This window comes from Chelonia mydas, chromosome 14, assembly GCF_015237465.2.
Source record: "Chelonia mydas isolate rCheMyd1 chromosome 14, rCheMyd1.pri.v2, whole genome shotgun sequence".
Classification (NCBI taxonomy): domain Eukaryota; kingdom Metazoa; phylum Chordata; order Testudines; family Cheloniidae; genus Chelonia; species Chelonia mydas.
Genome location: NC_051254.2, coordinates 27,804,164 through 27,828,774, shown reverse-complemented (window position 1 = coordinate 27,828,774; position 24,611 = coordinate 27,804,164). Strand labels below are relative to the sequence as shown.

The window sequence follows — 24,611 nt, the reverse complement described above, 5'->3', positions numbered from 1 at the left end:
GGGACCTAGACAAATTGGAGGATTGGGCCAAAAGAAATCTGATGAGGTTCAACAAGGATAAGTGCAGGGTCCTGCACTTAGGACAGAAGAATCCAATGCACCGCTACAGACTAGGGACCGAATGGCTAGGCAGCAGTTCTGCGGAAAAGGACCTAGGGGTGACAGTGGACGAAAAGCTGGATATGAGTCGACAGTGTGCCCTTGTTGCCAAGAAGGCCACTGGCATTTTGGGATGTATAAGTAGGGGCATAGCCAGCAGATCGAGGGACGTGATCCTTCCCCTCTGTTCAACATTGGTGAGGCCTCATCTGGAATACTGTGTCCAGTTTTGGGCCCCACATTACAAGAAGGATGTGGAAAAATTGGAGAGAGTCCAGCGAAGGGCAACAAAAATGATTAGGGGTCTGGAACACATGACTTATGAGGAGAGGCTGAGGGAACTGGGATTGTTTAGTCTGCAGAAGAGAAGAATGAGGGGGAATTTGATAGCTGCTTTCAACTACCTGAGAGGTGGTTCCAAAGAGGATGGTTCTAGACTATTCTCAGTGGTAGAAGATGACAGAACAAGGAGTAATGGTCTCAAGTTGCAATGGGGGAGGTTTAGGTTGGATATTAGGAAAAACTTTTTCACTAGGAGGGTGGTGAAACACTGGAATGCGTTACCTAGGGAGGTGGTAGAATCTCCTTCCTTAGAAGTTTTTAAGGTCAGGATTGACAAAGCCCTGGCTGGGATGATTTAATTGGGGATTGGTCCTGCTTTGAGCAGGGGTTTGGACTAGATGACCTCCTGAGGTCCCTTCCAACCCTGATGTTCTATGATTCTATGATAAGTGCTCTAAAATCCATATAAGGATCCATAACCTACAGAAGGTCAATAAACTTTTCTCATCTGTTCTCTACATCACACCCTGTTTCACTTTCCCACCTACTCTGTGACACTCCCCCCCCACCCTTCCCTCATCTCATTCTGTGCATGTGAAGAGCTGATCCAAGCAGTAAGGGGACCAGACATCAACAAGACACAGACAGCCATGGCCTCAGCACCTTCCATAGAGAAAGTGTTAGAAGAAGCCACTTGCTCCATCTGCCTGGAGTACCTGACAAAGCCGGTGACCATAGACTGTGGGCACAACTTCTGCCGAGACTGCATCATCCAGTACAGTGAGCATGGGGAGCCTCAATCAGGCACAAAGATCCCCTGTCCCCAGTGCCGAGCGCCGTTCCAGGAATGGAAACTCCAGCCCAACAGGCAGCTCGCCAATATTGTAAAGAACATCAAACTATTGGGGTTAAAGCCAGGAAATGTGCAAAAGGAGAATCTTTGTGAGAGACATGAGGAGAAGCTCCAACTCTTCTGTGAGGAGGACAGAGAAGCCATCTGTGTGGTTTGCAGGCAGTCCCAGACTCACCACACTCATGCTGTGATCTCCATACAGGAGGCTGCCCAGGATTACAAGGTGAGAATCACTGCTGCTCTTGGCGAAGGAATCCCTTAAAGACCCCATTGTGTTTCTCTCCAGAACCAGCTGCTGGGGGCTGAGTGGGGACTCACATAGCTTAAGAGAGGTGGAGCCAGGCACTGCCAGGCTGGACAGTGAGGGGTCCGGCTGCTTCCCCCGCCCCCCAGACAGGTAGTGAAGAGTGGAGCCAGCCATGTCCATCTCTCTGCCAGGCTGCGCCTCCAGTGCCAGGTGACCACAGCCACCTTAGAGAACCTGAGTGGGGGAAACCAGGGCTTGTGCCCTTCCCTCTTCAGTGTGTGGGTGAGGCCCGATGGGTTGGCTCAAACAGTGGGTTTAGGGCTTGTTGGCACCTTTGCAACATCAGGAAGGTGGCATCATGGATTCTGCATTACATGGATGCCTCCCAGGGAGGCTCAGGCATGTCCCCAGCCTAGGCAGGATGTGTATGTGGCTTGTGGAGATCCATGAAGTTGTTTGATTAGAGGCTAAATGGAGCGGAAGTGGAGCCTGTGGGGAACAGACAAAGGAAGGGGAGCCAGTCAGTGTGGGAAATAGGTAGCTTTGGCCCTGAGATTAGTGACTTCCCCCAAACATGGATCACCTGAGAGCTGAGGCAATGGGAGAAGGGACATAGAGAAATGTTATGTTTGAACTAGCAGAGAAGGCAATAGACAGACATAGGGAGCTGACAGATAGCTTCTGCTGTGGTGGCTTTATTGTTCAGCTGCAAATCTGAAACTAACATGAAAGCGAAGCTTTGCATTGGAAAGGGTGGAGTGCTCAAACATTGAAAGGAACAGTACATCACATTCGTCCACCCTGCTGTAAAAAACTTTCCAGACACATATACATTATCAATTACATGGCTAACATGAAACACTGTATAACCTAAGTAACAATTGCAGGTGGACTACTGCATACTTTTAAATCGCAAGGGATCATGCTTCCGTTGAATAGCAACACTCTAACTAAACAATTTATAAGTTCAAGTACACAGCTCGTTATTGTATTCTCTTGTGATGGTGGTGTGGCAGTGTCCTGAACTACTGGAACAGTCAGTGGTAAGGAATCAGCTGGATATGGTATGCAATCACCTGGATCTGGTACCAAAGTTTCTCTTAACAAGTCATTAAGACTAGGAGTTGTAATGGAAGGAGATTCAATCGAGGAACAGAAAGTCCTATTGGGACATCCCCGGACTTCGGTACTTGTTGAGGCTGCAACTGGTCCATATGTGATCTCCATAAAATACCATTGCCTAGTTTTACCAAAAACAATACAAGTCCTGTGCATTTTACAAATTCTCCCGGCACCCATTTCTCTCAACAACTGTAGTTGCGAGTCCACATTAAGTCTCGAACTTGAAAAGAATGATGATGCATCTCACATAATCAGTTTGCATAGATTGGGATTTGGCTACAAGTGCGGCAAAAGCAGGATGTAGCAGGTCCCAACAGGGACGCAAAGATTGCTTCAAGCAAAGAGTTTCAGTTGGCTCCTGGGTAGTAGTATGTGGTGTGTGCCTGTAGATGAGCAAGGAATTTTCCAGTCTCTGACTCAAAATAGATTTGTTGCTTTTAAGGGTTGCTTAAGTGTCTGTACAAAAAGAGTTCTGCTAGTAAGTTTGAAGCCGGATAGTATGAGCATATGTGCTGAATTCCATTTGAAGCTAGGAACCTCTGAAATTCTGCAGAACAGAATTGAGGTCCATTGTCACTCACTCTCTGTAACAGTAAACCAAATTATCTGAACAAGGTGCGAAGATGTCCAGTGATCTTAGCAGTAGTAGTAGAAGTCATGCTGAAAACTACTGGTCATTTCAAATGGTGTTGACTAAGACCAAAAACATGTAACCTTCTAAAAATCTGGCAAAGTCCACGTGATTAAGTGTCCAGTGTGTCTGAGTCCACAACCAAGGTGTTTGAACAACCTGGCCAGGATCATGTTGAATTTGCTGGCACATAGGTGTTGGAAGAAGATGAAGTGCTATACTTTGTCAGTCCTGTCTAACAGATGTGACGCCAGGCTATGGCCTTCATCTGTACGATTCTAAGATGGGCTTTGTGAAGAGCTTCCAAACCTGAGATTGAACTGATTTTGGAATGAGCATTCACATTTCCCATAAAATGCAACCGTAATTCACAGATAATTCATGCTGACATGACATGAATTGTGTAAACTGGGGATTCTTATAATCGAACCCTGTACCTTGTGGTACCACTCCCTTCACAAGAGAAAGCACATCATCTGCATCAGTTTCTTTGTTGATGCCTGTGCTAGTAATAGGTAACCTATTCATCAAGCTGAGAGAGAACATTTCATCCGAAGTTTCTTTGGGTAAATGAGAGTTTGGGTATGGCTTGTGTGATGGCCTATCAACATTGCCATGCTGAGTCCCTTTATGGAACTGAATAGTATAGGAATGAGCCAAAAGTAGCAATGCCCATCATTGCATGCAAGCAGTAGCTAATGACGGAATTCCATGTTTCAGTCCAAATATTGAAAGTAAGGGCAATGATCCGTCTGCAAAGTAATATGTCTATGTAGTGAGGCAGAGTGGCCTCCCACTGACCCAGAGCAGGAGGGACTGCTTGGTGGAGAATGTGGGCAGCAACCTGACCCCTGCAGTAAGAGGTCCTGCATATGCCATGCCTTAGATATCCCTAATGGGAGAGATGGAGCTTGACAAACTCATTAAGTATCTGGCCAAGAGCAAACAGCAGCAGTAGGTGTCATAACTCCAGCAACAACGGCAACTAGTACAGGTGCTGGGGGCAAAACAGCAACTGTTCTGGGATTTGGGGGCCCAACACCGTGAGGAGCAGCAACAGTGTCTCCAACAGCTTGCAACCCTGCTGCCTGGACCCAGTGGGCCACCTCCCAGGGGCACAATGAATCCCCCTACGTTTCCCATTGCCCTCTTGGCCCCCTACCTGACTGAGGCAACCCAGATCGCCTATCAGGGCCTCCCAATCGATGAGGCACAAGATTATGGATGCATGAAGCTGCCCATTTTAGATGCCTTGGACATCACACTGGAGACCTTGCGCCAGCAAAATTGGGCTAACACCTGCCCGCTGGGGGCCTGGCTGCAGGTCATCGCCCAGGAGATAAAAGACCTCTGCTGGCAATGGCTGCATCCTGAGCAGTGGTCAGCAGGTGAGGTTGCTGAGCAGATCACCCTAGAGCAGTTTGTTCATGTCCTCCTGCCCCAGGAGAGGGCTTGGGTACTCCGGCACTGACCCACAACATTTAGTGCGGCTGTCACTTTAATGGAGGACTTCTTGGCCACTGAGAACCCTATTGGGCCAGGAGCCTGAGCCCCGGCCTCAACGCCCGGTTTGATGCTCCTTGGCCCAGCAAGGAAGCCCAGGCCGAAGGAGCCCATGGCCGAATCCAAACCCATGACGATAGGGCCAGCAAACAACCACTGGGCCCATGTGGCAGAGATGCTCTGACGTTGCTGACAAGACCACAACCCAAATCCCTCAGGGGTGATCCCCTGGCCAGGGCAACTAGAGCCTGGACCCTGCTTCTCCTGCAGCCGGCTTGGGCACTTACAATGGAAGTGTCCCGAGATGGACTGCATCTTCGGCCAAGTCTATACCGGAGAGTCTCGGGCCAGCAAACAACCACTGTGAAGTTTGGGTGAAAACGAGTCACAGCCCTCATAGACTCAGGCTGTAGGCAAAACCTCATCCACCAGGAATTTGCCCCTGGCCCCACACAAGCATATTGAGAGATACACCTCCAATGTATCCACAGGGATGTAAAATCGTATCCCAGTGCCTAGATCTCTCTGACCATTAACAGACTGATGTGGGTGTTGACACTGAGGTTGGCTTCCACCTCACCTATCCGGTCATCCTGGGATGAGACTGGCTGGGGTTTGACAGCCTTCTTCGGAAGAAGAGGAGGAGGCTGAAGAACTCCAAGGGGAACACCCTGATGAGCCCCCAGTCCCAATGACGATGCTGGGCCTCCCTGTGGAGAGTCCCATGATGACCCCCCTTTACAGATTTTTGTTGCAACCAGAGGGATGAGCCCACACTGAGCTGGGCCTACAAACAGGTAGGCCAGGTCAACCGAGCCGTGACTGATCCCCTGAGGGCTGCACAATGGACCCAATTCAAGCTGACAGGCAATCACTTCTACCATGTTAATCAGAACTCCCAAACTCAGGAAGTCTGGACCCAGTTGGTTGTCCCCCACGATCATAAGAAGGCCATCTTGAAGCTTGCCCACGACATTTCCATGGCTGGCCACCTGGGACAAGAGAAAAACCTGGCCTGAGTTCTGTCATGCTTCTTCTGCCCTGGAGTCCATCAGGAGGTAAAGGTCTAGTTCACCTTATGCCCTGAGTGCCAACTAGCTGTCTCCGTCGGGGTGGCGAAAGCACCCTTGGTCCCCTTACCCATGGTCAGGGATCCCTTTGAGCAAATTGCGATGGACCTGGTGGGCCCTCTCCTGAAGAGTAATGCGGGGTTCCAGGATAGCCTCATACTGATGGATTATGCCACTCACTTCCCCGAGGCCATCCCACTATGGAACACTTCCATCGCAGCAGAACTGGTGAAGGTATTCTCTTGTGTGGGCCTTCCCCCTGAGATTCTCATGGATCAAGGGACCAACTTCACTTCCCGGCTGATCCATCAGGTGTGCACCTTGTTGTGACATGTATGACAGTTTCTGAGCTTAGCTGGGTATTACTGACACTTTGTGCCCCAGTTTGAATCCATTGCAGCACCCCTCATGGCATTCTTAACCAAGGACCTCCCATGTCGGTACGCTGGTCAGCAGAATGTGAAGATATGTTCTGAGCCCTCAAGGAAAGCCTGTGTAGGGAACCCGTGCTCTTCAGCCACGATTTCAACTGTGAGTTCCTGGTCCAAATCGATGCTTCAGAGGTGGGGCTCAGGGCAGCCCTCTCCCAGGAGTTGGATAGAGAAGAGCATCCCACCCTCTATATCTGTGGGAAGCTCTCCCCGCCCCGAGAATGTAACTATTCAGTTATACAGAAGGAGGCCCTGGCTGTTAAATGGGCTATCGACACCCTCAGATACTATTTTCCCTTTCATACTGATCACCGACCACAAAGCCTTAAAATGGCTAAATACCACGAAAAGTACCAATGCCAGATTGATGAGATGGTATCGCATCCTCCAGCAATTTGCCTTTACTGTCTGACGCTCAGCACGTAAGGATAACACTAACACAGATTTTCTGTCTGACCTGGGGGAGTCAGGATGGCAGCCATGAAGACCAGGAGATGGACTTAAGGGGTGTGTGTGTGTGTAGTGAGGCGAAGTGGCCTCTCACTGAGCCAGAGGCAGAGGGACCACTCTCCAAACTCAGGTGGGCAGAGCCAGACCATGCTCACCCCTCCCACTGGAAGTCAGGGGGTGGGACAAGAAGTATATAGGTGGTCCTGGAGCTCAGTTGGGCTGCAGCTGCGGAAGGAGACAGATGCCTCTTGACCTTTCCTGAGCTGGGAGACTTCAGCGGATCGCTGCTGAGCTGAGGAGTGACCAGAGCTTCTGGAGCCATGCACTGACCAAGGCACTGAAGAGTCGCTGGGACTGGCACTGGACTTCTACCCCAACAAACTGGAGGACCACCCGCGGATCCAAGTACACCCCACGGGGAGTGTAGGAAGTGGCCCAGAGGCAGCCGACCCCAGTCTGGCTGTATTGCTGCCGGAGACCTGGTCAGCGAGTTGCAGCTGGATTCCCTGCTGACCCAGTGGTGGAATACTCCACCACTGTTAGGGCCCTGGGTCAGGGCCTGATGGAGTCGGGTGGGCCTGGGCCCCGCTGCCACTTCACCCCTGAGGTGGCAGTCTCCCCTTGCAAGGCCAAGAGGCCTGCATTTGTTGGCCATCTGCTGGAGCTCGGATACCCAACCCTCTTGCCGTTCTACACAGAGCCACAGACTCCTTGCTGCCGCACCCTGACCGAGGGCTTGGGCTCATAACTGTTTGCTGCTCTGCCCTGACTGCAGGCCAGAGGCATAGACAGTTTCTTGACCCGCCCTACTTGGGGGTCTGGGACCCCGAGACTCATTTGTGGATCTGCTCAGACTGCAGGCCAGAGCCATATAGTCTGTGTAGTGCTCTGCTAATTCCCTGATTGTGGGTGACGCTCAGTTATGTAGTGAGGCGGAGTGGCCTCCCACTGACCCAGAGGGAGAGGGACCCCTGCTAACCCATTAGTCTACCATATAGGTAGGTATGGAACAGCCAAATACCAAAGATAATGCTGAGAGCTCTTAGCTCTATTTGCACATAGCTCTTCTCAGAAGTGATGAGTGTTTGTGGTGCAAAGGTAATTGGTTTCTCTATATCATTAGGAAAAATGTTGGCGAGAACTGTGCCCACTCCATATGGTGAAGCATCACAAACCACTTGCAATGGAATCAAAACATCAGCGTGCATTAGAACGTCAACTGACATCAACAGTTTCTTTACTTCATTAAATGCATGCACACACTCTTAAAGATGCCAAAACTGTCACCAGATTAGGAAGAAATTTACTGTAGCAGTTAAACAGTCCTAAGAATGAACATAACTGTGACATGTTCTCTGTCAGTGGTGCTTCAAGAACCATCTCCTCTTCTCTGGCGATTTCCTTAAGCCCAGGGCATCAATTACATATCCAAGGTATTCAGCTGAAGATTTGAAAAACCTCACAATTGTCTTGAAAAATCCTTAGTCAATGGTCTTCCAAATGTGTCAAAGCAGAACCCAAATTTCACAGATAATTCCCTTGATCCTTTCATATAACAAAGATGTCATCCAAGTAACACTGAACTCCATTCAGTCCCTTCAGAATCTCATCCACGGCTTTCTAGAACAGAGCAGGTGCTGATGTGATACTAAAAGGCAACCTTTTATAACAAAATAAGACTTTTTGTGTGTTGATTGAGCCAGCATCTTGCAAATATCTCACAATCTCCATTTGTAGGTATGCATTGAGCAAATCCAATTTACTGAAATACTGTCTACCACTAAAAGTAGTTAATAAATCTTCAGTGTGAGGTAGTGGTTACTAATCTGCACATAAAACTGGATTAAGCATCACTTTGAAATCTCCACATATTAAGACTGAGTCTTTCCTGATCACTGGTACAATGGGTGTAGACCACTCACTGTGTGAAACTGGTGACAGGATTCCAATGTTCACTGAATGGTCCAAATCAGCTTCCACCAGATGTTTCAGAGTATAAGGCACAGCTCTGGGCTTGCAATATTTTGGCTGGCTGTCAGTGAGCTTCCCTGAGACGTTTATCTGTCTAAGTTCTTTCAAAAACTTTAGAATGTCTGTCCAGTATTTCCTGAAGATTTTGAGGTACTTTTGTGATCACTTTGATCTTGATCCAATTCATCTTGAGCTTCTCAAGTCAAGATCTTCCAAATAATGGTGGATACTTTCCTGCAATCACATAAAAAGGTAAAACAACTGATTGGTCATCTAGTTGAACTTTTACCTGGCATATCCCTTTTTTGGACTAATTTTTCCCCAGTATAAGTCTTTAAAGTGGACGTTTCTTCCAGAGGAACTTGTGGCAATATCTAGTGATAGGCAGATACAGAAATCAATGAAACAGTATCAAGCTCCATTCTTGTGGGAACTCCTTCAGTCAGATGCCATCCTTGACTCCAGCTTCTGATAAAACATGAAGTGCTAAATCTTGATTTAAAAAACCAAGGAGTACTTGTGGCACCTTAGAGACTAACAAATTTATTTGGGCATAAGCTTTCGTGCATGCATCCGATGAAGTGGGTTTTAGCCCACGAAAGCTTATGCCCAAATAAATTTGTTAGTCTGTATCAACAACAAAAAAAACCAAGGAGTATTTGTGGCACCTTAGAGACTAACAAATTTATTTGGGCATAAGCTTTCGTGGGCTAAAACCCACTTCATCGGATGCATGCACGAAAGCTTATGGCCAAATAAATTTGTTAGTCTCTAAGGTGCCACAAGTACTCCTTGGTTTTTTTTGTTGTTGATACAGACTAACATGGCTACCACTCTGAAATCTTGATCAGTGCCCCTACAGCTCTTGTCTTTTTCCACATTATGAATTCCCAACTTCCATCATTTCTTAGGTTCAGTCTTCATAGGTGTCTTCTTGGATGTACAGTTACTATGTGTTGCTGGTCTCTGAACTGTGTGACAGGTCACAGCGATGTGTCCTCTCTTCTGGCAGTTCTAACAAATGACCTGGCATGCCCAGTAATCCTTCTCCGCATGTGTAGTTTATGTACTATAGCCCCATGGAAATTCTTCATGTTCCCATGGTCCTCCGTTTCACTAATTCAAAATATGAACTCCTCAGTTCATACTAATGTCCAGAAAATCCTTCTTTGCAGTTTCCATGGCAACAGTCACCTCAACAGCCTTCTTGAATGTAAACGGTGACATAGTCAGTAACGTCTTCTGAACCTGGTCATTGCATAATTCAGAGATAAATTGGTCATACGAGGCATCACTTAATGTTTGTCTGTACTGACAGTGCTCTGACAACATCCTTAGAGAAGCAACAAACTGTGCTACTGATTTTCCAGTTCCCTGATCTTGCTGATGGAACTGAAATTGTTCTGCTATCACTGATGATGTAGGAGAAAAGTGTTCCCACATTGTGGCAGTAATTGTGGCATACTTGGCAGTTCTTGGCACAGTTGGAGACAATAAATCATGTGGCAGTCCATATGGCTTCAGACCAGTCGCTGTCAGCAAGATTGAAATTCGTTGTCTGTTGGGAAACTACAAATTACCCTGCAAGCTACAAATTGCTCAAAAAATTTGAGGTACACCACCTGTGATTTTAGTTTTCAACAAATTCCTCATCATTGCCCACAAAAGGTGCCATTTCTCTGCTCTCCTGCTCGTCAAGCCTCCTGGATGACCTTTTCTGCCACAGAGAAATTCTTCCACTGTTACTGCACTGTCTGTGCTAGACACGCCCCCCTGCTGGTTGTGTGTCCACACTGCAAACTGCATAATTCTGCCTTTGGTTGCGCTTGTGCTCTCTCTGCTAACAATCGACCCTCATAGCGGGTGAAGGCTCCCCTTCCACTCTCCTGTGTGGAAGAGTCCTTGGAACCCCAACAAGGCTGGGGGGCTCAACCCACAACCTTGTCGTGGTCACTTAGGTCAGGGACTAGGGTGTCCCCACTCCGGGGTGCTCTCTCCACACTGGATGCTTCCCTGACCCACTGATCATTACATACAGTTCAAAGCAAATACAATTTATTAAACAGCAATCAATTTTAAAAATTAAGGAAAAAATGGGAAAGGCTAAAGGAAAAGACATGTCACCCCGCTCTGTGGTATGGGGACGTCACAACCAGCGTCTCTGGAATGTCAGGGCTGTTCACAGTCTGTTCCTCACACGTCGCAGGCCTCCTGCCCAGGCTCTGGCTGTGCTGCAGGGATGCTGCAGGACACTTGCTCTGGAGGTGGCCACACGCTCTAGGTGGCAGGACCCTTCTTCCCAGTGTCATCTGCCCCGTCGGGGTTACGATCCCCCCTCCAAGTCTGGCCTGCAAGGCCTCTTGGCTGGGGGCATCTCCCTGCACTGGGCCCGCTGCCCAGGGTCCCCCTCGCTCTCCTCAGCTGCTCACCACACCCGGCTCCGGACTCCTCCAGCCCTAGCTCCAGCTCCACCACTCTGTCTCAGCACGGCTGCTGCTGCTGCTCTGCCTCCAGTTCCCTGGGCTGCTTCTCTGGACCCCCTGGCTCTGGTTGCTGCAGCTCTCCCCCCAGGACAGGTCTGCTCTGTGGGCTGCTTCTGTGACTCTGCTCCCAGCACCGACCTGCTTCCTGCGCTGCTTTTCTGGCCCCTCTGGATCTGGCCCAGCTCTGCTCCCCAGCTCAGCTCAGGCCCCTGCTTTCTCCTTAGCTCAGCCCCACTCTGCCTGACCCCGGCAATTCCAGCTCACATGGAGGGCAGAACCCCCCTGGCCTCCTGACTCCCTGATTAGCCTGCCCACCCTGTCAATCAGGCTGACCTGGAGCATTGGCCTCTCCCCATTGTTCCTGGGGACTGTCAGTCTCAGGGTCCTGATTTCCCATCGACCCTTCCCCTTTCTTTTGGTACTGGGAGCTAGCAACTAAAACACCCCCACTGAGTTTTAGTAAGGGGGCAATAGTCCCCTTACACTAAAAGCGAGCTGATGGAAAAACAGCTTCTGCCCTGGTGGTTTTATTGTCAGCTGAAAAACTGAAACTGTGCAAGTGAGGCTTTGCACTGGGGAGAGGGGAGTGCTCAAACATTTAAAGGGACAGCACACCACAAGAAGGGGCCAGATCCTTGGCCCAATGGTGACTGATTGGAAATGCCCATAAACATACATTCATCTCCCTTCTGAGGCCTCCCCTGCCCAGGTGAGCACTTGGTTCTGAAAGGCTGCAGCTTGGCTCAGTGTCCTCAAACTTCAGCTAAACGCCTCCGTTTCTGAGAAATCTTGGAGCAGAGCAGACAAGTGGGGAAGAGTCTCCCCCAGGATCAGTGTCTCAGCCAGACAGTGCCCCAGAACGTGCCGCTCTGACGCTGCTGCCTCTGCCCAGGTTATTCTCCTGGCTTTGCTATTGAAATGTGCATTTCTCACAGGGCTGGACTGAGGCACCCCAGCTGCAACATGCTGACAAGGGGCCTGTCGCGGCCCTGGCCCCATTAGCAGTGGTTGTGGAAGGGGCCACCCACACAAGGGCTGTCTGCTGCGGGCGGAGCCTGTGAACCTATTTAGACAGGCAGGAGGAGAGGCTGGGGGCTCCCTCCCCTTGGGAATCCCAGGGGTTGGGGGTCCTTTTTCCCCACAGGATCAACAGCAAGAATCCTCTCCCTCCCACTGAGAGAGAGAGATACTCGAAAAGGGTCAGGGAGCCCCCCCACCCCATCTATTAGCCAAGGTGTCTGTGATTGGATGGGGGAGCTGAGTCATATGACCTACCCCCTGCTGCCACACAAAGCCCCTCTTTTTGCGAAGGGGTTGGCTGGCCCCCAGAGCAGTGAGGCTTGGTGTCAGTGTTCCATACACATAAATGGAGCCGTCCCCTCTCATGGCACTGGGCTCAGGCTCTCTACAGACTCAGGCAGGAATCGCTGTATCTGTCACATTTGGGGCATGTTTTGAATATTTTCTTTGCAACCCAGAGGGTTTGAAACATTCTCTTTTTAATGAAAGCCAAAAGCCTGATTTTATCACATAACTCCAGTAGCTGGGGCCTAGACATGGGTTTGTAGTGCCTCTGTTTCATCTGGCCCTGCCTCCTGCAATCTCCACCCATCAGATGTGCAGATTAATGGCTATCACACATGGTGCCCCTGCAGGTGAAACTCCAGGAAGCCCTGGGCCCTCTGAGGCTGGAGCTGGAGGAGGCCCTGGAGCTGACATCTGAAGAGGAGGAGAAAACCACAGAGTGGCAGGTGGGTGTCTGGGTTTATCCTTCCCCGAGCCCTTCCCCCTGCAGTGTTCCCAGGGTGAGGGGCCAAAAAGCTATAGGCTGACATTACAATCTCCTCTGGCTGTTTGCTCCGAGATGGTGCCATGGTACCAGGAGCGGGAAATGTTTCTGGTGGGGATCACAGTAAAGCAGACCAGGGGACAGTTCCTGTCCCATGGTCCGTGGCACAGACTCACCCCCGGGCTCTCTGGGGGCAAGAAGGAGATGACATACTCTTACAATGGGTGTGCAGTGTTTGCATGTGAGTCCATTGCCCCATCATACCCACAAACCACGCTGAGTAACTGCAGACGCAGACAGCCCTCAGGAGTGCCAGATCCTCAGAGGTGCTCTCTGCACATCCACACCCAGGGAACCGGGCTCAGTGTGGGCAGATGTTGCACTGGCCTTTAGGAGTTTGGCCCTAAGGGAGCAGAGCTCAGGGCAGCCCTGGGACTCACTCAGCTGAGCAGACAGAGACAGCCCTTCTTCTCTGCCATCCTCTGCAGCCATCATGGGGCCATTTGACTCATTAATCCTCAGCTGCTGCCTCCTACGATTATAACTACATGGCTGTGGGCAGCCAGCCGGCCTGCTAATATTCACAAAGCAGATACTCGTAAGTTGTAGAAGGTTGGCATTTGTGTAGAATATATATATTCTATTTGTTCACTCACCCGCACTTCTGGCATTCGTTCCATACACCCAACCCACACTCATTCCACACCCACTGTCACTACACCCCCCAACAACTGTTTTGTACACACACACACCACAGAGTCACAGTCCTTATGCTGAGACACCTGCCAACTCTAAAGGGAACACCCCAGTCTGCTGGGAAAGCCCTTCTGATTGGCTGATAGTGATGGGCAGCCAATCAGAGCTGTGACGTGTGCTGCTAGACAGCCTGGTCTCTTAACCTGTGTAGCAGGTAGAGCTCCCTCTTCCTAGGTACATAAAGGGCTGCCCCATTTGCTGCCCCCTGTCTTCCCCCCGCATACAATTGCCTCTGTGTGCTGATCCATTTCCCCCCCCTTCCCCCCCGCACCACTGCCTCCAGGCACTGACCGCTACCCTTCATGTATCACTGTCTTCAGGTACTGGCCCCTATTCTCCCCAGATCTGACCCCCTACTGAACCCCCAGATTCCCCTTACCACAGGAGTCTTCTGGGGCAGGACAGTGGTTTTAGGGAGTTGCCAGATGCTCCAACTCAAGCATCAGTGGTCAAGGGGTCACTGCCTGCCCTAATCCAGTGAGAGCACTGGGATCTTCAGGACAAAGGACACAGTCTTCCCGCCCTGCTGCTCAGACCCCCCGTCCCACAGAGCAGGAGAGGCTGAAGGTGGGAAGGGGATACAGGGGCAATGGTTGGGGTGGGACAAAGTAACTTTTTGTAAGAAGGAGATTTTGCAATTCCATTACACTGAAAACCTTCCCATGTGCATGATCCCTGCAGCTCATGACTCTAGCAGCCCTGCTCCCTAATCTGTGACGCAGGCTCGGCACGCCATGTGCCCAGTTCTGACTCTTGGACTTTGTTCCTTTTCCATTTTTTACTAAAGGAAAAAGTAGAGAATCGGAGACAGTTGATCATGTGTGAATTTAAGAAACTGCACCAGTTTCTGAGTGAGGAAGAGCAGCTGCTACTGCAGCAACTGGCAGAGGAGGAGATGGAGACTCTGCAGAGACTACAGGACAATATAACAAAGCTCTCAGAGCAGAGTGCCGCTTTGCAGCAGCTGATCACAGAAGTAGAAGAGAAATGCCTGCAACCAGCTGCTGAGCTGCTGAAGGTGGGACTGTTAACAATCTCCCCATCCATCCCTGCAGCATTAAACTCTCCAGTCAGTGACTAGATCCCAGGAATTAGTGACAAATCCTATTTCCAGTGCCTGGTCTGACAGTTTCCCAACACAAACAGAGGCCCAGGCATGAGGCCCTGTCAGCGCTGACACGCACAGTCTGTGTTAGAGGGAAAGGGAGATGCAACGGGGGCTTTGCCGGTCAAAGGGATGGAACGGAAGGAGCAGGGGGCTGATGTGGTTCCTTCTGTGACTGCTGGATCTTGGCCCAGTGTGGCTGATGAGCAGAGATTCTGAGCCATGCGGGGAGGGGGGTTGGGGGGGGCGGGGCAGAAGGGGGAGCCACAACCCAGAGTGAGCTCTCAAATTAATGAAATGAAAGGGTCGAGACTCCATCAATGGGTGCCAGCCTGAGACACCTGGGGCCTGATACTGGGAAGATCTGAGCACTCACACGCCAGCTGAAGCGATGAGAGCTGCAGCTGCTCAGGGTGAGGATCTGTGCACTGTCTCCTTAGATTTGCAGCAGGAAGCTGGACAGGAGGGAGACTGGAGAGTTTGGGTGGAAGCTCTACAGGGAAGTGGAGGGACAGACAGAGGCACGTTAGGGATGTTGCTGCTTTTGTTCCAACAAAGCTGCTTGTTCAGTGTTCACAAAACATCACATTCTTCGCCATTGTGCATGACACCCAGCTCCTTTGAGAATCAGAACCAAGGTAGACTGGGCACCTGAAATCAGCGATCACTGCTGAATATCCTGCACAAAAGAGTCTGGCCCTGATGTGTTAAATGTTGTGAATTAATTCTGATCAAGTGTGGAAAGTCACTCAGGATTTTTGCATGTGGTGTTAACCCAGCTCTCTGACTCTCTGTCTCCTTTCAGGATGTGAAAAGCACATTGATCAGGTGTGTTCCCATTTCCATTTCTCCTTCTATTCCTGTGAGCAATGTGTGCGCAGAGCAGCCAAGTGATGATGAGACGTTTTCTTCACAGGAGTGAGAACGTGACACTCCAGGATCCAGAAGCTGTTTCTCCTGCCCTGAAGAATGTGTATAAAATCTGCCTTGACATGAAGGAAATGCTGGAGAGATTCACTGGTCAGTGAAAGTTACTGTCCTGGGTTTCCTTTACATGTGGGTGGGGAGGAGAATTGACACAGGCAATGTGTGAGTCTTCCATTTGGGGTGGCTTACACACAAGCACTAGAAGCTCCCTAGAAGTGGGGGCAACAGTGCCCAGACTGTGGCCCTACCCCACCGAGGCTCCACCGCCCACCCCCTCTTCTGAGCCTCCCTGTTTGCCCCTCTCTGCCCCCTCTCCCGAGCGCCCCCTGCTCGTCCCTCTCCCGAGTGCCCCCTACTTGCTCCTCTCCCGAGCACCCCACACTCCCTATGCCCCAGGGTCCCCATCTGCAATGGGTAAGGCCCCTCGCTGTCATGCAGCCCTTAGGGGCTGGGCAGTAAGAGTCATTATTGATACAGTGCCCACGAGTGAGCCAGGCACTGCAGAGACAGAACAAGGGGCTGCCGGCCCTGGATGGGCTCCTAGTCTGAATGCAGACAAGGCTCAGCATGGGGAGCAGCAAACGCTAGGGGGAGCTGGTGTGAGGGTCCCAGTGTGGGGCCGCCCAGTCCCTGGGCCTGTCCCTTGCCTTTCTGGGTCTGACAGAGAGTACTGTAGTGACCGTGTTGGCTCCATACTGGGCCCGGCATCACCCTCAGTTCAGCATCCAGCCAGCAGGGGATTCTGTACCCCCAGGGCATGGTGCAGGGCAGATGCAGCCTGAGATCGGGGGAGCTGGAGGCTGCTGGGGAGCAGGAGCAGCCTGAGAGCTGGAACAGGGACTCTGGGAACCAGGCGGGAGGCACAGCACCCTGTGCTCAGTGTTCACTCCAGGTTCTCACTCAGTGACACAGGCTCCGCTGGGGTCAGACACTGTAGTGAGGGGCCCACACAGACAGACTGCAGAGAGTGAGGCTCTGTCTGCATGGGGAAGTGGTAACAGTTCAGTTAAACAGGTGCCACTTTTGCACTCGTTATGGGGTAGGACCATGAACCGCGCCCCCCAAGCTGGCTCATGGTGACCCTGCAACAAGTGCCTTCCCTCAGCTTCCCCTCTTCAGCACTCCTTAAATTACAATCCAAAAGGTCTGAGACAAAAGTCCCCTGCTGGCATCTACTTTGAGTCCAAATAAATGTCAAAATAAGATAATTTCTTTGCTCGGTTTCAGCCCCAGCTCTTACTCTTTGCTCGGTTTCAGCTCCGGCTCTTACTCTAACTCCTCCCTCTCCTTGAGTCAGGAGTCCTCAGCCCTCCTTCCTGGAGCTGGGGTCGGGTCAGACTGTACCTTTGTTCTCTGCAGCTCTCACCTGCAGTTGCTTTCTCCAGCCAGGTGCAGTCACCCAGGCTTCTGCCCTGCTGCTGCCATGGGTGTCACATCTAGGGCCTTGTCTACACTATCCCAATAAGTCGACCCAAGTTACACTGCCCCAGTTAAGTGAATAACGTAACTGGAGTCGACATAGCTTAGGTCGACTTACCACGGTGTCTTCACTGCACTGTGGCATCCCGTCGACTTCCCTTACTCTTCTCCGAGAAGTGGGGTACCGGAGTCTATGGAGAGCACTCTGCCATAAAGTTAAACCCAATGAGTCACGTCCGCATAACACTGAGACAGTCACACAGGGGTTTGCTCTGGGATCACTACAGCAGTGTTCAAAGTGATTTCAATTAACCCTGTGACGCTTCCTCCTGTGGCCAAGCCCTGGGGCCCCATGAGTGGAGCAGGCTCTGTAGGGACCGAGACCTCATAAGCCTGCTTGTCTGCAGCATGGAAATCTGGCCTGTCCCATCCCTCAGGCCCACACATACATGCTTCCAGCAGTGCAGAGACGTCACAGCCACCGTGTGGGTCAGACTGGACTGGAGCAAGACTGACCACTGTGACGTCCTGCACCGAGATCACAGACATAACAGTCCCAGCACTGCACACAGCCCCCAGTGCTCCTGCCCCATCATTGATGGCTCTGACAGCTCAGGGCACTAGCTCTGTCACCTGTTGAGCTGGCTGCATCCAGGCCAGAGAGCAGCATGGGTGGGTCCCAGGTCTCCTCTCCTCCCAGGGTGGGAGGGGGGTGAGTACCAGCCCTGGCCCCTGATCCCCAGGGAACATCTGTGTATTTGCCAGGTGCGCAGACCTCTCTGGGTGAAGACACTTTCACACTGGCTCAGGAATCAGTGCTGGGAGACCCCGCTGACCAGGAGGCCGAGGGCTCTCACTCCCCTGCCCTGGGGAGTGAAGGGAGGGACTCTGGGGCTGCTGAGGGGCAGACCCAGCTCTCCCAGTGTGTGCGGCCTGTCAGCACTACAGGGGCACAGTGAGCTGGGCCAGGAGCACAAATGCTGTCAGAGCTCAGGGTCTCAGAGAAACCTCTTCCCGTCGGGGCCTGCGGAGCCTGTAAACTCTGTGGGGAGTGTCTGGGCAGCACCATGCTGGAGCAGCTGTTTGAGGAGCACACGAGCCCTGCAGACTCACCGGGCAGCATGTCAGTGCCACGACCCAGAGATCTCCGTGGAGGGGACTCACACACTCTGCTGGTAAAGCCGGGGAGTCTAGATCCCAAGGGAGGAGCAAGGGTTTTTTGATTGTGGTTGTGACTTCAGAGCTATGGAGATGCTTCCCATATTAACTCTGATCTTGACCCCCTCTGACTGTGAAATTAAACTGCTTCCCACCTGCAATTTTTCCTTAGTGCGCTCCAGCCTGGGAAGAAAACTTTGGACATTGCAGGCCAATCTGGCCGGGCAGAGGGAGAAAATAGAGTGTTTGGCTTTGTGAAATGTCTTGTATTTTAAACCCAAAGGCCCGGATCCCCAAAGAGGCACAGGTGTTGTGATGCTGAGCACTTCCAGTGCCTAATTTTTAATCACAGGAACAACACTGCATCTCACAAAGCCTTAGTTAGGTGCCCAGGCTCCCTGCAGAACGAATGGTAAGAGACTGGCGTCTCAGGCTGTGATTCACAAATGCCAGCATACTAGGCTAGTTATTACATTAGCTAACCAATGGGAGATACTGATGACAAGGGGGTCTGCTAAGACCTGTCACTCTCACAAAGACGGGTATCTACCTCTGCTTAGTCAGCCACAAAAGGGAACACCTCGACTGGAGTCAGGCGGCTTAGGCACCTACACCACTTCTTGTGGGAGTGAATTCGATGCCTTCTTCACGCCGCACAGAAGCCAGAAGAGCTTCAATTGGTGCTGCCTCCCTTATAACTTTTAGCCCTGTGCTTAAAGCACTTACCTGGGATGTGGGTGATCCTGGTTCAGTTCCCCCATCTCCTTGGGGGGAGATAAGGATTTGAACAGGGATCACCTACCTCTCAGGTGAGTTACCTTAACCCTCTGAGTATGAGAGAGGCTGTTTTGGGCCTTCCTCACTCTCCCTTATTGAAGCTGTTGCACTGTGGATTAAATAATTAAAGGTCATTGGACCAGAGAGTGAATTTGAGAATGAGTCTACAGCTTGGTGGTTTGGGCACCCATCTGCGAGGTAGGAGAGCAAGGAGCTAGTGCCCCTGCTCTAATGACTCTTTAATTATTTATCCACCTTGGAACATCGTGAACAGGAGAGACTGAGGCACGCCCCTCATCAGCATAGCCCAGTGAGTAGAGCACTGTCCTGAGCCCTATTCAAATCCCTTCTCACCCTCTGGCAGAGGTGGAGCTTAAACCAAGAGTCCCCCACGTCCTAACCACTAGGCTAAAATTTATGAGGCAAGCCCTTCCCCACCGGCTGTTCTCTGTGACTTCGCCTGAGGGACCAGATTTGATAGACAGCCCCTGAGCACACCTACCAAACTGGGCCTGGCACATGAGTGAGGTGGCTGAAAATGTGTCTTCTCCCAGTCCGCTGATCATGCTGGGGCTCAGGCAGGGGATAGGCATCCACATGCCTAGAAGGAGCTAGCTGTGTGCATGGTGAGATGGGAGAAACACAGGCACTGAGGGAACTTTTACTGCACAAACTTAGGCTCTGAGTGAGTTTCAGAGCCAACAGGGTCAGCAGGAGTTTTAGAATAATAGAATAGACTAATAGAATCATAGGACTGGAAGGGACTTCGAGAGGTCATCTAGTCCAGTCCCCTGCACTCATGGCAGGACTAAGTATTATCTGGAACATCCCTGACAAGTGTTTGTCTAACCTGCTCTTAAAATCTCCAATGATGGAGATGCTACAACATCCCTAGGCAAGTTATTCCAGTGGTTAACCACCCTGAGAGTTAGGAAGTTTTTCCTAATGTCTAACCTAAACCTCCCTTGTTGCAATTTAAACCCATTGCTTCTTGTCCTATCCTCAGAGGTTAAGAACAACAATTTTCTCCCGCTTCCTTGTAACAACCTTTTATGTACAGTACATGAAAACTGTTATCATCTCCCCGGTCAGTCTTCTCTTTTCCAGACTAAACAAACCCAGTTTTTTCAATCTTCCCTCATAGGTCATGTTTTCTAGACCTTTAATCATTTTTGTTGCTTTTCTCTGGACTTTTTCCAATTTGTCCACATCTTTCCTGAAGTGTGGTGTGCAGAACTGGATACGATACTCCAGTTGAGGCCTAATCAGCATGGAGTAGAGCGGAAGAATTTCTTCTTAAGTCTTGCTTACAACACTCCTGATAATGTATTCCAGAATGATGTTTGCTTTTTCTGCAACAGTGTTACTCTGTTATCTCATGTTTCAGACTAGCAGCCGTGTTAGTCTGTATTCACAAAAAGAAAAGGAGTACTAGTGGCACCTTAGAGACTAACCAATTTATTTGAGCATAAGCTTTCGTGAGCTACAGCTCACTTCATCGGATGTATTCCGATGAAGTGAGCTGTAGCTCACGAAAGTTTATGCTCAAATAAATTGGTTAGTCTCTAAGGTGCCACTAATACTCCTTTTCTTTTTCTGGTATCTCATATTTAGTTTGTGATCTACTATGACCCCCAGATCCCTTTCTGCAGTACTCCTTCCTAGGCAGTCATTTCCCATTTTGTATGTGTGCAACTGATTGTTTCTTCCTAAGTGGAGTAGTTTGTATTTTTCCTTATTGAATTTCATCCTGTTTACTTCAGACCATTTCTCCAGTTTGTCCAGATCATTTTGAATTATAATCCTATTCTCCAAAGCACTTGCAACCCCTCCCATCTTCGTATCATCCGCAAACTTTATAAGTGTGTTCTCTATGCCGTTATCTAAATCATTGATGAAGATATTGAACAGAACCGGACCCAGAACTGATCCCTGCGGGACCCCACTCATTATGCCCTTCCAGCATGACTGTGAACCAACAATAACTACTTTTTGGGAATTGTTTTTCAACCAGTTACACACCCAACTTATAGTAACTCCATCTAGGTTGTATTTCCCTAGTTTGTTTATGAGAAGGTCGTGCAAGACAGTTTCAAAACCCTAACTAAAGTCAAGATATACCACATCTACCGCTTCCCCCCATCCAAAGGCATGTTACTGTGTCAAAGAAAGCTATCTGGTTGGTTTAACACGATTTGTTCTTGACAAATCCATGCTGACTGTTACTTATCACCTAATTATCTTCTAGATGTTTGCAAATTGATTGTTTAATTATTTGCTCCATCATGCATCCCATGAAGTGAACTGTAGCTCACGAAACCTTATGCTCAAATAAATTTGTTAGTCTCTAAGATGCCACAAGTACTCCTTTTCTTTTTGCGGATACAGACTAACACGGCTGCTACTCTGAAAGCTAAATGGTCTGTAATTCCCCAGGTTGTCCTTATTCCCCTTTTCATTGATTGACACTATATTTGCCCTTTTCCAGTCTTCTGGAATCTCTTCTGTCTTCCATGACTTTTCAAAGATCACATCACAGTGGAGCTGAAACCAGGGACTTAGGCCCAAGCTCTTTTTGTGCAGTCACTGGGATCTGTGCTCCTCAGTCACTCAGACATAAGCAAAGATCCACCTCTGTCTGTGCAGTGCCTGGCACAACAGGGAACTAGCCTGAGTGGCCTCTAGACCCCACTGCAATGTCCTCCATGTCCCCCTGGCACCCACCCCTCTCTGCAACTCCCACAGCACCTGCCCCTCCAGGTCCCTTGCTACTGCCCCAAATTCCTACCTACTGCCCCACCCCTGAGCACCTTCCCTCTGCCCCCTGGCACCTGTCTTTCCTCTTCCCTCACCACCACCACCCTTGTTCCTGCAGCCTGCCCTTCCCCCCTCTGCCTCCCTGACATCTGTCCCCTTCCTCTGCCAGCCTTTATCCCTCTCTTCTCTGCAACCCCCACTACTCCCCTCCTATCCTTTCTGATTCCTTGATGCCTGCCCCGTCCCTCCCACTACTCCATGGAGATCTCCCCCTTCCCTTCCCATCCGCTCCCCTTCCCTGGTGCTTGTCCCTCCCCTCTCCTATGTCCCTCACGAGCAACTGCCCCTCTTTCCATCTCCTCTCCTTCCCCTGCCCCCTTGGCCTTAGATGGGGCCCTGACTCCCCTTAAATGGCCAGCAACCTTGTGTCACAGCAATTAATGGGGATAAAGGTTAATTTCCCTTTGATCCCAGTGACCAGCCCCTGCCTCCAGCACTGACTCTGTGACTCTCTCCCCAGTGGATGTGACTCTGGATCCAGACACGGCTCATCCCAGCCTCATCCTGTCTGAGGATCAGAAAACTGTGACATACGAAGACAAACAACAGGATCTGCCTGACAATATTAAGAGATTTGATACTTATCCCATTGTCCTGGGCTTTAACAAATTGACAGGAGGGAGGCATTACTGGGAGGTGGAGGTGGGAGACAAAACAAACTGGACTCTGGGGGTTTGTACAGAATCTGTGACAAGGAAGGGGAAGATTTACCTATCACCTGAGAATGGATTCTGGACAGTGTGTCTGAGATATAAGGAATACAAGGCCCTCACCTCCCATTTAACTCCACTGTCCATGAGCGTCAGGCCCAGCCGGGTAGGGATTTTCCTGGACTATGAGGCAGGAGAGGTCTCATTTTACAATGTGACTGACAAGTCCCATCTCTTCACTTTCACTGACACCTTCTCCGGGACGCTCCACCCTTATTTTTATACTGGTTACAAAGAGGGATTTAGAAACACATCTCCCTTGATTATCTGCCCAGTCCCAGCTCAGGCTGGAGGGAATCTCTGTTCCTGAGAGTGACACCCATGGAGGAGCCTGTCCCCTCCCAGCGCTGACCAGCCCCCAGGTGTGTTCCTATAAGGATGGCCTGGGGAATCATCTGCCTGCCACCGCCTCCCCCTCAGTTCCCAGCACCAAGCCTGTGAGCTAGGGGAGAGGAGAGGGGCAGAGGGGGGATGTAGGCTGCTGGGTTGTGGGCATGCAGAGGCAGAGATGTGTATAGACACAATGTCAGGGGTGGCTGCTGTTGCTGATGTAAGGGGGACCGTTGTCCCCTTACTGAAACGCAGTGAGGATTTCTGGTTGGCCCTCTCCCAGTAACAAAAGAAAGGGGAAGTGCAGATGAGAAACCAAAGACCTTGGACTGACAGTCCCCAGGGCCAATGGGGAGAGGCAAATGCTCCAGGTCAGCCTGATTGACAGAGCAGGCAGGCCAATGAGGGAGTAAGGAGAGCGGGGTCCCATCCTCTGTCTGCCCAGAGGGGCCGAGCTACAGCCACAACAGCCAGACCGAGAGAAGCAGCCCAGGGATCAGCGCTGTGCTGGGTGCAGAGCCACGGCAGCCAGAGCCAGAGGAGCAGCCCGGAGAGCTGCGCCGGAGGCAGAACAGCAGCAGCGCTGAGGCAGAGTGAAGCTGGGGCTGGGGCTGAGGCAGAGTGAAGCTGGGGCTGGGGCTGGGGCTGGGGCTGGGGCTGAGGCAGAGTGAAGCTGGGGCTGGGGCTGAGGCAGAGTGAAGCTGGGGCTGGGGCTGGGGCTGGAGCAGTCCGGAGAGCAGCTGGGGAGAGCGAGGAGGACCCTGGGCAGCGGGCCCAGTGCAGTAAGACCCCACCAGCCAAAAGACATTGCAGGCCAGAGTTGGCAGCAAACCATAACCCTGATGTGGGGGCCGATGCTGGGGAGATGGGTCCTGCCACCTTCTCCCCAGCATCGGCCACCGCCAGAGCAAGTGTCCGACCCGCAGCATCCCTGCAGCACAGCCAGGGCCTGGGCAGGAGGCCTGCGACGTGAGAGGAACAGACTGTGAAGTGCCCTTAAATTCCAGAGACGCTGGTTGTGACGTCCCCGTGCCACAGAGTGGGGTTACTTGTTTCCTTTAAGCTTTTCCATTTTTTCCTTATGTGACATTATTGACATAAACTATGACCGCATAGATCATTGTTGCAACCACTGTTATATATTTGCAGCAAATATTGTACAAAGGTTGTTGTGTGAGATGTCTATGAAAAGGTTATGATTTTCTGGTTATAGTTATGCTGTCTGTATGTGTGTAGCATTTTTGTAGTTGAAGTTATGAATATTGGCTATGTACTTGTATCTCAGTGTGTTTTGATTCTAAGTAGCCTCAGTGAAGCTTTTGGTCAGCTTCTTGAGAAAGGACTATTCTCAGTAAGTGCCCAATCAAGAAACACGTAACTGACAATGACTCTGGGAGACGCCAGTCCACATCTGAGCTTTCCTGGGAACGTTCAAACTAACACATAAACAATGGCGTTGGCCTGCAAACTGAGTCATGCATGGACATGTGACTTGCCCATGTGACTCCAGACTCCATCTTGCTGCTGTCATTTTCCGCAGTAAGAACAAAAGGGGTCCTTCCACAGGCAGAGAATATAAAAGGCCCTGAAAACCCCTCCATTTTGTCTTCAGTCCTGCTTCTGACCTCTGGAGGAACTTTGCTACACTGAAGCTCTGAACAAAGAACTGTATGACCCATCC

General features: G+C 50.6%; 1 protein-coding gene across 1 annotated transcript; it reads left to right on the top strand.

Moving 5' to 3' along the window:
* The first annotated feature begins 1,031 nt into the window (after nucleotides 1–1,031).
* LOC119567807 (E3 ubiquitin-protein ligase TRIM39-like) lies at nucleotides 1,032–22,914 on the top strand. The gene is made up of 6 exons (XM_037915213.2): nucleotides 1,032–1,457; nucleotides 12,798–12,893; nucleotides 14,475–14,705; nucleotides 15,598–15,620; nucleotides 15,709–15,812; nucleotides 22,351–22,914. The coding sequence occupies exons 1-6, from the start codon at nucleotides 1,032–1,034 to the stop codon at nucleotides 22,908–22,910; spliced, it is 1,440 nt and encodes a 479-aa protein (XP_037771141.1). The 3' UTR covers nucleotides 22,911–22,914.
* Nucleotides 22,915–24,611: the final 1,697 nt, after the last annotated feature.